This window comes from Pristiophorus japonicus, chromosome 6, assembly GCF_044704955.1.
Source record: "Pristiophorus japonicus isolate sPriJap1 chromosome 6, sPriJap1.hap1, whole genome shotgun sequence".
Taxonomy (NCBI): Eukaryota; Metazoa; Chordata; class Chondrichthyes; family Pristiophoridae; genus Pristiophorus; species Pristiophorus japonicus.
This window is the reverse complement of record NC_091982.1, coordinates 197,338,443-197,353,801: the sequence shown is the minus strand read 5'-3', so window position 1 is coordinate 197,353,801 and position 15,359 is coordinate 197,338,443. Positions and strand designations below refer to the sequence as shown.

The 15,359-nt window shown below is 44.4% G+C and overlaps 1 protein-coding gene across 1 annotated transcript in view; it reads left to right on the top strand.

Moving 5' to 3' along the window:
- The window catches only part of plch1 (phospholipase C, eta 1), a 201,750-nt gene that overhangs the window by 96,498 nt on the left and 89,893 nt on the right, over positions 1–15,359 (top strand). The window contains exons 7-9 of the mRNA XM_070883536.1: positions 6,005–6,151; positions 6,729–6,971; positions 11,970–12,100. Coding sequence (XP_070739637.1) covers positions 6,005–6,151; positions 6,729–6,971; positions 11,970–12,100 — 521 coding nt within the window. The remainder of the gene's footprint in view (positions 1–6,004; positions 6,152–6,728; positions 6,972–11,969; positions 12,101–15,359) is intronic.

The following is a 15,359-nucleotide window of genomic DNA, read 5'->3' as shown; positions in this document are numbered from 1 at the left end:
CTCAGTAACCTCCCCCAGTCCTACAACCCTCCAAGAACTCTGCGTTCCTCCAACTCTGCAGTCTTGAGCATTCCCCACTCCCTTCGCCCCATCATTGGTGGCTGTACATTCAGCCTTCTAGGGCTAAGCTCTGGAATTCCTTCCATAAACTTTTCTACCTCCTTTTAAGACAAAACCTCTGTAACCAAGCTTTTTATTACCTCTCCTAATACCTCTTTGGCTTCGTGTCAATTTTTGTGTATTATGCTCCTGTGAAGCACTTTGGTACATTTTCCTACGTTAACGGAGTTGTATAAATGCAAGTTGCTGTAGTTGTAGCAGCAGCATATTGGTGAAATTTGATTATATGCATCTTCTGTGGAGTTACCCATGGTGAGTCTAGGGTTATTTGAAGTACCATCAAGAAGTCTCTGACAAAGAATATGCGTCTCTAAATTGCTGGCAGAAACAGCTGACATGGGAATTTTTTTTATTCGTTCATGGGATGTGGGCATCACCTGGCAAAGCCAGCATTTATTGCCCATCCCTAATTTCCCTTAAGAAGCCATGCAATCCATGATGTGAATGTCCTCCCACAGTAACAATTTGGTACAACATTTCAGAGGGCAGTTAAGAGTCAACCACATTGCTGTAGGTCTGGAGTCACATATAGGCCAGACCAGGTAAGGACGGCAGATTTCCTTCCCTAAAGGATATTAGTGAACCAGATGGGTTTTTACTACAATCTATTGGTTTCATGGTCACCATTACTGATATTCTGATTTTTATTTAATTAATGGAATTTAAATTTTCCAGCTGCTATGGTGGGATTTGAACTCATGTCGCCAAGATAATTAGTCCAGCCCTCTGGATTACTAGTCCAGTAACATAACCACTATGCTACCGTACCCAGTTGTACCAAATGGTCTGCATCAGTGCTGCAAAATTCAACGTAAATGTTTTATAAGGAATTTTATGGGTTGAAAGGACTGTGATCTCTGCTTTGGTGATTTTATTGATTTTAAAAAGATTTCACAGCAGGCCGGATAGGTGCATACACACCATGGAATCTTGGGCCACAAAGTTTGAATCCATTTTCCTGTTCATTTGTTTATATTTCAAACTGCTACTACTAACCAGTGTTGGTATTCTGATTTAGTATTTCTGTACCAATAATGTATTTCGTACATTACAACAGTGATCACACTTCAAAAAAAAAATACTTCATTATCTGTAAAATGTTTTGGGATGCCTTGGCATCATAAATGCTACATAAATGCAGGTCTTTCTTTGTTTCTTTTACCAATGAAGCAACTCTACTAAGAACCGCTCTTTCTAAATATTCAGGGCCACAAAATTCAAAATGGAGAAACCAGTAAATGAAAAATATAAATGTAAATCAGACTGACTTGTCAGGATTTTGAGGGCTGGCTTGCTAGGTCTGAGGTGTGTGTGGTGGGGTGGGGGGGGTGGGGGGAGGGAATGTTTGTACATCCCTGCTGTAGAGCATTACATTATAGGCACACATTTACACACATGCAGTAGTTTTAATAATTATGTGCTGTAGTATGTGCTGCTATATATTGCAAAACAAGATTTGAGGACTAGATTAATGTGAGGATAGGTCTCTGTAGTGGATTAGTGGGACGTACTGTTCAGAGACTCCAAGTGCAGCATCTGACTTGATGTGAATCAGTTCCTGTCGAGCAGAGTAAGCAGTGGATGGTTAAACATGGATTTGTTTTAAGCAGTAGCTGGAATCCTTGTCTGCTAGAATGGCTTCCCATTTGGCCTCGGGGATGTTAAGTGTGGGATGTAGTGTTGCTGCCCCAGAGAAATTCACATTGGAGCAAATAGGTTGGTATTGTTGATCTATTTGTGTACAGTGACAGGTTTGAAACGTTTTTTGAAAACCATCTGTTTAGAAAAGGAATCAATTAGTTCAGGAATGCTGAGAATAAAATTTGAGCAATTATTTCAAATCATGCAAAGCATCGAATAATCACTGAAGCTATTGAGTACTTCTTGGTGATTGCTTTGAAACTTCTGGAGAAAGCTTCTGGAAAAAATGTTGTATACCAAATTACAGTGAATATACATGACTTATTTTAGAAGCAATGTTTGTATGTGTACAAAGTCTTGATTTTAAAATTTGCACAATCATTAAGCCATTTGGATGTTTTTTCTATAATTAGAATGGTTATGAAGGTACAAACTGAAACTTTGTTTTAGAAACATGAGCTCAGTTGTTAAAGTTTTGTGCCTATATTATTTAGTATACATTGCATCAATAAGCTTTAAGAACCTTTTTCAGAATTTACAACAATAGATGAGATTAATATAAGTCTTAAGAAGAATTAGACAATATTATCTAAATACTTTAGTCCCAAAATTCAATGGGGCAATTTATCAGTGGGTAGCACTCTCTCCTCGGAATCAGAAGGCTGTGGGTTCAAGTCCCATTCCAGAGACTTGAGCACAAAAATCTAGGCTCACCTTCCCAGTGCAGTACTGAGGGAGTGCAGGAGAGTTATCCCTGGTGTCTTGGCCAATATCTATCCCTCAACCAACATCACTTTTAAAAAAACAAACAAACAGATTATCTGGTCATTATCACATTGCTATTTGTGGGAACTTGCTGTGTGCAAATTGGCTGCCACGTTTCCTACGTTACAACAGTGACTACACTTCAAAAAGTACTTCATTGGCTGTAAAGTGCTTTGGGGCGCCCAGTGATCTTGAAAGGCACAATATAAATGCAAGTTTTTTTTTCATTTTAGTTGTTGTCCAGTGCTGACCCTGTTGCAATTTGTAGTGTCAACTTACTTCCATGTCGTTTTGGTGGTTCATTAGTGAAAATCCCATGTAACGGAGTATTGAATTGTGAGAGCTTGGAAATTAGCAGTGTAGCCTTTAAAAAGCCAAGAGTGGCTGAAGGAAGCAGAAGGTAAGTAATAAATGGTTTAACAGACTGAATTCACTGTCAGATTTTAGAGGGATCATGTGATTTTTGTGCCATTTTCAAAGCATATTTTCAAGTGGAGGAATTGACCAAGCCACCAAAGAATGGAGCAGAGCTTTGTAAAATGCATAGAGAAGGGCTCACTGTTTCAGAGAGTAACTTACAAAATCAGAAGAATGACCTGGAGGGAAGAGAAAAGGGACAAGAGTTGGCACTGAGAGGCAGAACAGGATCAGATGACCAGGCATCAAAATGCAGCTTGATGTTGTGCATTTTTCTGAAGTTAATGAAGGGTTGCAAATAATAGTCGGCCAGCCTATTCAGTGAAGCCTCTATCTCCAGGTCCATTTGGCTGCTCAACGGGATATAAAAGATTTGTTATACTCATAATAAATGGTCAGACCGAGTATTGTGTGTAATGAGCAAGTGTGACCTTAGCTCCTTTATTGTAGTTCCAGAGTGCAGGTACCTCGTGGGTGGCCTGCTTATATACTGCACTCCCAAGGGATGCTGGGATCCCTTGGGACTCCAACAGGTAGGCCCTCTGGTGGACAAGTGTGATGCAGGTTACAAGATTACAAGGGGTTAAATACATAACAAGATTCTGTAGCACTCTTGAAGAGCAGGGAGTTCTTTCAGTGTCTTGGCCAATGTTCACCAGATTAATTGGTTGTTCATCTCATTGGTGTTTTTTGGGTCTCTGTGAAAAAAGACTCTGTTTGCCTACTGCACAAAACTGCACTTTAAAACTAATTGGGAGAAATTGACCTCCTTTGCGCCTCCCATTAGCGCCTCCTGGAGGCGATAATGGGGTCCCACCAGCTCTGCGACCGGGCGCGGCGAGAGTACAGACACCCGCAAACTTGCCTTGGAGGTTTGCAGCAGCAGTAACCCCTAACGCCACGATCACCTGCACACTGGGGATCATGATGTCATTTGGTGCGCTGCACCCCAGTACCGCCCCAGATGTGAACTTTGGTTCTGCCCCCTGTAGCATCACTGGGCATCAACACCGGCAGCTGCAGGAGGCATTGTAAGGTAGGCCGGGCGCTTAGGGAGCAGTATTTAAAGGTAATGCCGCTTAGGGAAGTGAAAATTTTGTATTGCTCCTTCAGGTCATTTTTTTCACCATTTTGTTGTGCCGCGATTGATCACTCTGTTAGAGTGCTTGGGGCTGATCATCGTAGATCGTGGGTGCCGTCGGCGAGCATGGATACCGATTTAATGCAGAGCTTGCAGCAATGGCTCTTCCCTTTAAGGGAGTGAAGGAGCCTCCGATCGCGATTGTGCAGCGCTGTACCACTACTGTCTGGTTTAGCACTCCAAGGAAAGTGGTAGCACTTGATTTAGCGTTCCACTTCCCTCCTGGAGCGCTGAACCGGAAGTTTGCATCTGCTGGAATTGGTTAGTGCCTGGTGATATGTTTGCGCTTCCACAAAGGTTATCGCCCCAAATGGGATGCTTCGCAATTTCTAGCCCTAATTCATTGGTTGTGAAATTCTTTGGGACATTCTGAGGATGTGAAAGGTGCTATATAAATGCAAGTTCTTTCCTCCCTACCTCCTCTCGCTGATGCTGATAGGAATTTGATGTCTTGTATATATTTGAACTAGCAGAGACCAATATTAGATTTTCTTTTGGTGAAATAGAGTCAATTGCAAATTGAAAGCTACTTGCTGTAAAATATGTTGTGGCTTCTTTATCTCTGAAGCTATTTCTCAAGATTTTAAGGGCCCATTGGACTGCAGGAACTTTATATTAAAGTAAAAAGTGAAATTCCTTGAGTGTCCGTCTATTTTCTTTCAGCAGTACATTAATGAATATTTTTGATCCTGAGTGCTGTGTGTTTGTATTTTCATATTAGAGAGTATGTTAAGATTTTCCATTTCATTGCAACGTTACTGTAATGTCTCTTGTATAATTATGTACCATTTATTTTAAAGCTGAGGTAATTGATTTGAAGTGACTGACTTGAATCCTATTTTGGGAGTTTGTGTAATAATTTTGGTTGGAAAAAGTGATTAAATGTCATCATCATTATCATCATCGGCAGTCCCTCGAACTTGAGGAAGACTTGCTTCCACTCTTAAAATGAGTCCTTAGGTGGCTGAACAGTCCAATATGAGAACTACAGTCCCTGTCACAGGTGGGACAGATAGCCGTTGAGGGTAAGGGAGGGTGGAACAAGTTTGCCGCACGTTCTTTCCGCTGCCTGCGCTTGATTTCTGCATGCTCTCGGCGATGAGGCTCGAGGTGCTTCCAGATGGACTTCCTCCACTTAGGGCGGTTTTTGGCCAGGGACTCCCAGGTGGCGGTGGGGATGTTGCACTTTATCAGGGAGGCTTTGAGGGCGTCCTTGTAATGTTTCCGCTGCCCACCTTTGGCTCGTTTGCCGTGAAGGAGTTCCGAGTAGAGCACTTGCTTTGGAATTCTCGTGTCTGCCATGCGAACTATGTGGCCTGCCAAGCAGAGCTGATCAAGTGTGGTCAGTGCTTCAATGCTGAGGATGTTGGCCTGGTCGAGGAAGCTAATGTTGGTGCGTCTGTCCTCCCAGGGGATTTGTAGGAACTTGCGGAAACATAGTTGGTGGTATTTCTCCAGCAACTTGAGGTGTACATGGTCCATGACTCTGAGCCATGCAGGAGGGCAGATATTACTTCAGCCCTGTAGACCATGAGCTTGGTGGCAGATTTAAGAGCCTGGTCTTCGAACACACTTTTCCCCAGGCGACCGAAAGCTGCCCTGGAGGCGGTGGTGACTCTCGTCGTCAATGTCTGTTCTTGTTGATGTATGCAAACATTAAGATTCTTGTATTTATATTGTATACTGCTCTTTCTTTTTTCCATCCTTTCTCTTCCCTATCTGCAATATATATATACTTTTGGGAGTTTTTTTATTAATGGAATAATTTACATAGATATTATGTGCTGAAAGTATCAACATAGTTTTTGAGATACCATAGCACATTAATCATATATAGACAATATATTTTTAACACCAAATCAGCTTCTTTATCCTTAGTAATTCACTATTGCAGACCTTTTCGGATTCTTTTTTCCACAGTGGAAAGATGCATGAGTGTAATGCAGTCAGGGACTCAAATGGTCAAGCTAAAGAGTGGAAGCAAAGGTTTGGTTCGCCTTTTCTACCTGGATGAACACAGGACATGCATTAGGTGGCGCCCATCTAGGAAAAATGAAAAGGCAAAAAGTAAGCATTTTCACTCCTGCTTTCTAAATATTTTATATTAAAGTACATGAGTAAATATAGAACTAAATGCCATGCACTTTGAATATTTGGAACAGATTATAGGTTTATGTGATGGGCAAATTACTTGCAAACATTGTAACAAAATTCATGCAATGAACTGAAAAAGGGACTGAATAAATTGCATTGTAAAATCTGTAATTATGCATAATTTAGATTTTTTTTTAAATGAGTACATCTGTTGAATGAAGTTGACAATTAATGTGGAAGAAATACAATACAATGCAAGGAAAAATGGTGTATTCTAGAAGAGCACCAATTCTGTACTGCATGGAAAAAGCCCAAGTTAAATTAGTCTTTAAGGTTAAATTGTTGTTTCTTAAATATTGATGCTTTTCTGCCTTACAATTGAGGACTAATATCTTGATGTCCAGGACTTAGACCAAAGTAGCAAATCAAGCTGCCTTAAAGCTACATTCATGTTAAAATAAATGGTGAAAATTGTAATATAAATTAGATGATGTGTGAAAACCAATGTATGTGTATTAAAATGATTTGCAATTTTTTTTCTCTCCCTCAGTTACCATTGATTCCATTTGTAAAGTTTTCGAAGGGAGCCAATCTACAAACTTTCATCGGCGTGCTGAAGGGAGCTTTGATCCAAGCTGCTGCTTCAGTGTTTACCATGGCAGTCATATGGAGGCGTTGGACTTGGTTACCTCCAACTCTGAGGATGCACGCACTTGGATAACTGGGCTAAAATACCTAATGGCTGGAATCCAAAATGAGGATTCGCTTGCAAAAAGACTGAGAACTCATGATCAATATCCTTTGCATGATTGTGCAACACATACTACAACAACAATTCTTGCCAGTCCACAAATTACCAATTCATTTTCTCAACTATCCATGGTAGATTTTATTGTGTTCCTACCACAGATATCTCTCTCTCTCTCTCTCTCTCTCTCTCTCTCTCTCTTTTGGTGGGGGGGGCGGCGGTGGCAGTGGGGAGGAGGAAACTATTTGTAAGGCAGTCGGGAGCCTTTCTTTCCCTGGTGGACCGCCTCGTACAATTGTCTGTTCTGGTGTGTGGCTGTGCCCTCGCTGGGCTGGCGTGTTGTTGGCCCTGCAGGGCTACTAGGTGAGCCTGGTCTGTTGGGCGTGATGGGTTCGATTTCCTGGTCCGGCATGGTGTCGTTGATCCTTTGGGTGTGTGTTGTGGGCTCAAAAGGTGGTGTCTGCTGTGGGTTGTTCAGGGCAGTCTGTGAACCGCAGCCTCGTTTGGTCCAGGTGCTTTCTGCAAATTTGTCCATTGTCTAGTTTGACGACAAACACCCTATTCCATTCTTTAGCTATCACCATGCCCACGATCCACTTGGGACCATGTCCATAGTTTAGCACATTCACAGGGTCATTCAGATCAATTTCCCGTGACACAGTGGCGCGACCATCATTTACATTTTGTTGCTGCCGCTTGCTCTCTACCTGATCATGCAGGTTGGGGTGAACCAGAGAGAGTCTGGTTTTAAGTGTCCTTTTCATGAGTAGCTCAGCCGGGGGCACTCCTGTGAGCGAGTGGGGTCTCGTGCGGTAGCTGAGCAGTACTCAGGACAGGCGGGTTTGGAGTGAGCCTTCTGCGACTCGTTTAAGACTCTGTTTGATGGTTTGTGCTGCCCGCTCTGCCTGCCCATTGGAGGCTGGTTTAAACGGGGCCGAGGTGACATGTTTGATCCCATTGCAGGTCATAAATTCTTTAAATTCGGCACTGGTGAAACATGGCCCATTGTCACGGACCAGTATGTCAGGCAGGCCGTGGGTGGCAAACATGGCCCTCAGGCTTTCAATGGTGGTTATGGCAGTGCTTCCCGACATTATTTCACATTCAATCCATTTTGAAAAAGCATCCACGACCACCAGGAACATTTTACCGAGAAACGGGCCCGCATAGTCAGCATGAATCCTCGACCATGGTCTGGAGGGCCAGGACCACAAACTTAGTGGTGCCACTCTGGGCGTGTTGCTCAACTGAATACATACACTGCATTGCCGTACACAGGACTCTAAGTCAGAGTCAATACCGGGCCACCACACGTGGGATCTGGCTATCGCTTTCATCATTACTATACCCGGGTGTGTGCTGTGGAGATCTGAGATGAACGTCTCCCTGTCCTTTTTTGGTAGCACTACGCGGTTACCCCAGAACAGGCAGTCTGCCTGAATGGACAGCTCGTCCTTTCGCCGCTGGAACGGCTTGATTGGCTCTTGCATTTCAACAGGGATGCTGGCCCAGCTCCCATGCAGTGCACAGTTTTTTTACCAGGGACAGCAGAGGACCTTGGCTGGTCCAAGTGCTAATCTGGTGGGCTGTGACAGGTGATTTAGCATTTTCAAATGCTTCCATGACCATCAACAAATTTGCAGGCTGCGCCATTTCCACTCCCGTGGTGGGCAATGGTAGCCGACAGAGCATCCACGCAGTTCTCGGTGCCTGGCCTATGGCGGATGGTATAGTTATACGCTGATAGCACGAGTGCCCACCTTTGTATGCGGGCTGAGGCATTAGTATTTATCCCCTTGTTTTCAGTGAACAGGGATGTGAGTGGCTTGTGATCGGTTTCCAGCTCAAATTTGAGGCCAAACAGGTACTGATGCATTTTCTTTACCCCGAACACACACGCTAATGCCTCTTTCTCAATCATGCTGTAGGCCCTCTCAGCCTTAGACAAGCTCCTGGAAGCATAAACGACAGGTTGCAACTTCCCCGCAACGTTAGCTTGTTGTAATACACACCCGACTCCGTACGACGATGCGTCACATGCTAGCACAAGTCTTTTACACGGGTTATACAATGTAAGCAGCTTGTTGGAGCATAAAATGTTTCTGGCTTTCTCAAAAGCAATTACTTGGTTTTTTCCTCATACCCAATTCTCACCTTTGCGCAATAACACATGTAGGAGCTCTAAAAGGGTGCTTAACCCTGGTAGGAAGTTAGCAAAATAGTTGAGTTCCAGGAACGACCGCAGCTCCGTGACGTTCTGTGGCCTGGGCACGTTCCTGATAGCCTCTGTCTTGGCATCTGTGGGCTGAATGCTGTCCTCTGCGATCTTTCTCCCCAAAAACTCCACTTCTGTTGCCATGAAGATGCATTTCGACTTCTTCAGCCACAGCCCTACGTGATCCAGTCGCTGGAGGACCTGCTCCAGGTTTTGTAGGTGCTCGGCGGTGTCCCGACCTGTGACCAATATGTCGTCCTGAAAGACCACCATGCATGGTACCGACTTGAGTAGGCTCTCCATGTTTCTCTGGAAGATCGCTGCAGCCGACCGAATTCCAAACGGGCATTTGTTGTAGATGAACAGTCCCTTGTGCATGTTGATGCAGGTGAGGCCTTTCAAAGACTCCTCCAGCTCCTGTGTTATGTAGGCCGAAGTCAGGTCGAGCTTGGTGAACGTCTTGCCTCCTACCCACGTCGCAAATAGGTCATCTGCCTTAGGTAGCGGGTATTGGTCCTGTAACGAGAAACAATTAATAGTTACTTTATAATCGCCGCAAATCCTGACCGTGCCATCACTTTTGAGTACTGGAACAATCGGGCTGGCCCACTCGCTGAATTCCACTGGGGAGATGATGCCCTCACGTTGCAGCCTGTCCAGCTCGATTTCCACACTCTCCCTCATCATGTGAGATACCGCTCGCGCCTTGTGGTGAGTGGGTCGTGCCTCGTGGTGAATGGGTCATGCCTCTGGGACCAAGTGGATCCGCACCTTTGCCCCGAAAAAAAGTTTCCAATGCCAAGGGAAGGAAATTTGTTAAGAACCTGGTACATGAGGCCTCATCGACATGTGATTGCGCTCGGATGTCATCCCAGTTCCAGTGAATTTTGCCCAACCAGCTCCTTCCAAGCAATGTGGGTCCATCGCCCGGGACAATCCAGAGTGGCAGTTTGTGCACCGTGCCCTCGAAGGTGACCTTGACCATGGCGCTGCCCAGGACAGTGATAAGCTCTTTGATGTACGTTCTCAGTTTTGTGTGGATGGGACTCAGGGCTGGTCTGAATGCCTTGTTGCACCACAGTCTCTCAAACATCTTTTTACTCATGGCTAGCGCCAGTGTCCAGTTCCATGGCTACGGGTAAGCCTTTCAATTTTAACATTATAGGTGGACATTTCGTCTCAAATGTGTGCACCCTGTGTACTTCAGCATTTGCCTCCTCTCTCTGAGGCTCGAAATTGCTTTGATCCACCATGGACCGATCTTCCTCTGCCACGTGGTGGTTAGCAGGTTTTGCAGAGCTTTCAGCTCGTTTGAGGTGCCCCATTGTTCCACAGCTCTTGCAAACATACCTTTTGAAGCAACATGAATAGGCTGAATGGAAGCCTCCACAATGCCAACAAGGTGTGAATTGCCTTGCATTCTTCCTTTGTTGGGGACTCAGTCATCTGGGTCACCTGAGGCCTGCTGGCAGTTACAGACTCGTGGGTTCTGCCCTGTACATTTCTGCTCGCAAACACAATTCCAGTTAATTTATGAACATTGCTAGCACTTGTGTGCTGAGAGATTTGTTTGGTGTTATCACTGGTGGACATAAACGCCTGTGCTATCGCAATGGCCTTACTGAGGGTTGGTGTCTCTACAGTCAATAGTTTTCGTAGGATGGTCTCATGGCCAATGCCCAGTACAAAAAAGTCTGAGCATTTGCTCCAGGTAACCATCAAACTCGCATTGTCCTGCAAGTCGTCTTAGCTCAGCGACGTAGCTCGCCACTTCAGATCGCTGGCACGTGTAGAACCGATACCTCGCCATCAGCACGCTCTCCCTCGGGTTAAGATGCTCCCAAACCATTGTACACAGCTCCTCATATGACTAACCTGTGGGTTTCACCGGAGCCAGAAGATTCTTCATGAGGCTGTAGGTCGGTGCCCCGCAGACTGTGAGGAGGACCGCTCTTCTTTTTGCAGCGCTTCCTTCTCCGTCCAGCTTGTTGGCTACAAAGTACTGGTCTAGCCGTTCGACATAGGCTTCCCAGTCTTCACCCTCCGAGAACTTCTCCAGGATGCCCACAGTTTGCTGCATCTTTGCGTTAGATTTGTATACTCATCGCCAGTTATTGTGTTCCTAGCACAGATGAGACTGCACACAGAGAGGTTAAAGTACCAGTGACCTCAGTCTTTAATAAGACACTCCAGAGTGAGGAACAGGCCTTAGGAGCCGGCTTATCTACAGTGCTCCCAAGGGATGCTGAGATCCCTTGGGATTTCAGGGGATGAGCTCCCTGGTGGCAGAACATGGGAGTGCATGCTTTATAGATACACAACAGATTTGAACTCATAACCTCAGGGCTACAAGTCCAGTACCATAACGGTCATGTATGTATGATTGGGGTTACTAGCCACCAGGTGGCGCCACTGTCTGAGGTCATTGGGCTGTACACACGTGTGTGCAGTCCAGGTATAAAAGGCAAGCCATCATGTCATGTGATCACTTTGGGCTTTAATAAAGCAGAATCAGGTTTGTACCCGTGTTAGTTTACAGTATTCAGTCTATCGAGTTATATACATAATAACCAATTCATTAATGTGTCCATATCATATTGGCCCCCATGTTTACATATATTTGAAATGTCTCTCGACAAGCTGCAGCACCAGAATTTGTTGCATTGCTAATATAATTCTTTAAAAAACAAACATCCACAACTTGATGGTCTTACCAATTTTACTGTAGGCATGTGGACAATGATGCATATAAAAATTAGGATAATTTCCAGCAAACCAAAATGCACTGCCCTCTACTCCAACTTTGTCTTTCCTTAATTTCCTTTTCAAATGGATGAAACAGACCTTTGAAGAAGCTGACAGAAATGGAGATGGCTTGCTATGCATTGAAGAAATCTATCAACTGATGCATAAACTAAATGTGAATCTACCTCGCAGGAAAATCAGGCAGATGTTTCAGGTTAGTTGCCTTCTCCTAGTTGTTAACGCTGGTTAATATGATTTGTTTTCTAATTCCCTTGCTTCATTCCCTTAGAATTAAGTATTTCTTTCCCCGAAATGATGTAGGATGTTTGAATATAAATTTATTGGTAATTTTCTGTCTCCATTCTCAGTCATTTGGAAATTCTAACGTATGAAATATTTGCCTGATTTAAAGAGATTATAAAAGATACTTTTCTCACTGGCTGCAAAAATGGGCATAGACATGTCTATAATTGGTTCTTGATACACAGCTTAGATTGCACTTAATCCATAGCAACTGTTATATATGCAGACTATAGATATACTCCCTGTGTAGTCACTGTATAGTTGCATAAGATGGGGACTTGTTGACCTGATGTACTATCAATAAGGTTTACACTGTGTATATACTATGCTGGCACCACTAGAGGGTGCAACTGGTGGAGATCGGGGATTCCTGCCCTGGTTGCAGGGGCAGTATAAAAGGGCAGCCACCATGCGGCTGCCTCACTCTGGAGTTACAAGTAAAGGACCAAGGTCACTACAGTTTGAGTACAACACATTGCCTCGTGGAGTCATTCATATGTACATCACAGACATAGCAACTGGCGACGAGAATACGGACTTTCATGTAATCATGGCTACCTTTGGCACACTAAAAGACTTGGCAGAGGGTGATGATTTGGATGCCTTCACGGAAAGGCTCGAGCTATATTTCGTGGCAAACGACCTGGTGGGGAGACGAATGCTTCGGCGGAGAAACGCAAGGCTATACTGCTGACCAGTTGTGGGCCCGAGGTCTACCGCTTCGTCAGGGACTTGCTGGCACCCACGAAGGCCAAGGATAAGACATATGATGAGCTGACTGAACTAATTTGCGACCAACTAAAACCAAAAGAGAGCTTCCTCCTGGCCAGGCACTGATTCTACACTCACCGCAGACCTGAGGGCCAGGAGATTGTAAAATATGCTGCCGACCTCAGGATACTTGCGGCACCGTGTGATTTTGGCACACACCTTAAGGAAGCATTGCGAGACATCTTCATTATAGGAATTGGCCACGAGGGCCTCCTTCACAAGCTATTATCTGCCGACACCACAGTCAACCTGCAGAAGGCCATCAGCATCAGTAAGGCGTTCATGACCTCGACCTGCAGCACCAAGCAAATTATTCATCATGTGGACTCAAACCCGGTAAGTACTGTACACAGAATGGTGCCTTTCAGAGGCAAGACTGTAGAACGTGGCTCTGCCCAGAGCAGAAAGCACAGACCTCAGGGTTCCTGAACTCTGAGTCCGCCGAGGGGTGCTATTCGAGTAGCACCATGCTGGTGTTGCGGAGGAAACCATAGGGTTCACCAGTGTCGGTTTGTTGAGTATATATGCAAAGCCTGTAACATGAATGTCCATCTCCAGCATATGTTTAAAAGAAATACGACTCACCGTCTAGCAGAGGAGTCGATAAATGACCTTGAATCCATAGAAACATAGAAAATAGGTGCAGCAGTCGGCCACTTGGCCCTTCGAGCCAGCACCACCATTCAATATGATCATGACTGATCATGCAACTTCAGGACCCCATTCCTGCTTTCTCTCCATACCCCTTGATCCCTTTAGCCGTAAGGGCCATATCTAACTACCTTTTGAATATATCCAACAAACTGGCCTCAACAACTTTCGTGGTAAAGAATTCCACAGGTTCACAATTTTCCGAGTGTAGGAGTTTCTCCTCATCTCGCTCCTAAATGGTTTACCCCTTATCCTTAGACAGTGATCCCTGGTTCTGGACTTCCCCAACATCGGGAACATTCTTCATGCATCTAACCTGTCCAATCCAGTCAGAGTTTCATATGTTTCTATGAGATCCCCTCTCATTCTTCTAATTCCAGTGAATACAAGCCTAGTCGATCCAATCTTTCTTCATATGTCAGTCCTGCCATCCCAGGAATCAGTCTGGTGAACCTTCGCTGCACTCCCTCAATAGCAAGAATATCCGTCCTCAGATTAGGAGACCAAAACTGTACACAATATTCAAGGTGTAGCCTCACCAAGGCTCTGTACAACTGTAGTAAGACCTCCCTGCTCCTATACTCAAATCCTCTCACTATGAAGGCCAAGATGCCATTTGCCTTCTGCGCCTGCTGTACCTGCATGCCAACTTTCAATGACTGATGTACCATGACACCCAGGTCTCGTTGCACCTCCCCTTTTCCTAATCTGTCACCATTCAGATAATAATCTGCCTTCCTGTTTTTGCCATCAATGTGGATAACCTCAGACTTATCTACATTATACTGCATCTGCCATGCATTTGCCCATTCACCTAACCTGTCCAAGTCACCCTGTAGCCTCTTAGCATCCTCCTCACAGCTCACACTGCCACCCAGCTTAGTGTCATCTGCAAACTTGGCGATATTACATTCAATTCCTTCACCTAAATCATTAATGTATATTGTAAATAGCTGAGGTCCCAGCACTGAACCTTGCGGTACCCCACTAGTCACTGCCTGCCATTCTGAAAAGGACCCGTTTATTCCTACTCTTGGCTTCCTGTCTGCCAACCAGTTCTCTATCCATGTCAATACATTACCCCCAATAGCATGTGCTTTAATTTTGCACACCAATCTCTTGTGTGGGACCTTGTCAAAAGCCTTTTGAAAGTTCAAATACACCACATCCACTGGTTCTCCCTTATCCACTCTACTAGTTACATCCTCAAAAAATTCTAGAAGATTTGTCAAGCGTGATTTCCTTCATAAATCCATGCTGACTTGGACCAATCCTGGCACTGCTTTCCAAATGTGCTGCTATTACATCTTTAATAATTGATTCCAACATTTTCTCCACTACTGATGTCAGGCTAACCGGTCTATAATTCAGTTTTCTCTCTCACTCCTTTTTTTTAAAAAGTGGAATTACATTAGCTACCCTCCAATCCATAGGAACTGATCCAGGGTCTATAGAATGTTGGGAAATGACCACCAATGCATCCACTATTTCTAGGGCCACTTCCTTAAGTACTCTGGGATGCAGACTATCAGGCCTGGGATTTTATTGGCCTTCAATCCCATCAATTTCCCTAATACAATTTCCTGACTAATAAGGATTTCCTTCAGTTGCTCCTTCTCGCTAGACCCCCGGTCCCTTAATATTTCTGGAAGGTTATTTGTGTCTTCCTTAGTGAAGACAGAACCAAAGTATTTTTTCAATTGGTCTAACATTTCTTTGTTCCCCATTATAAATTCACCTGATTCTGA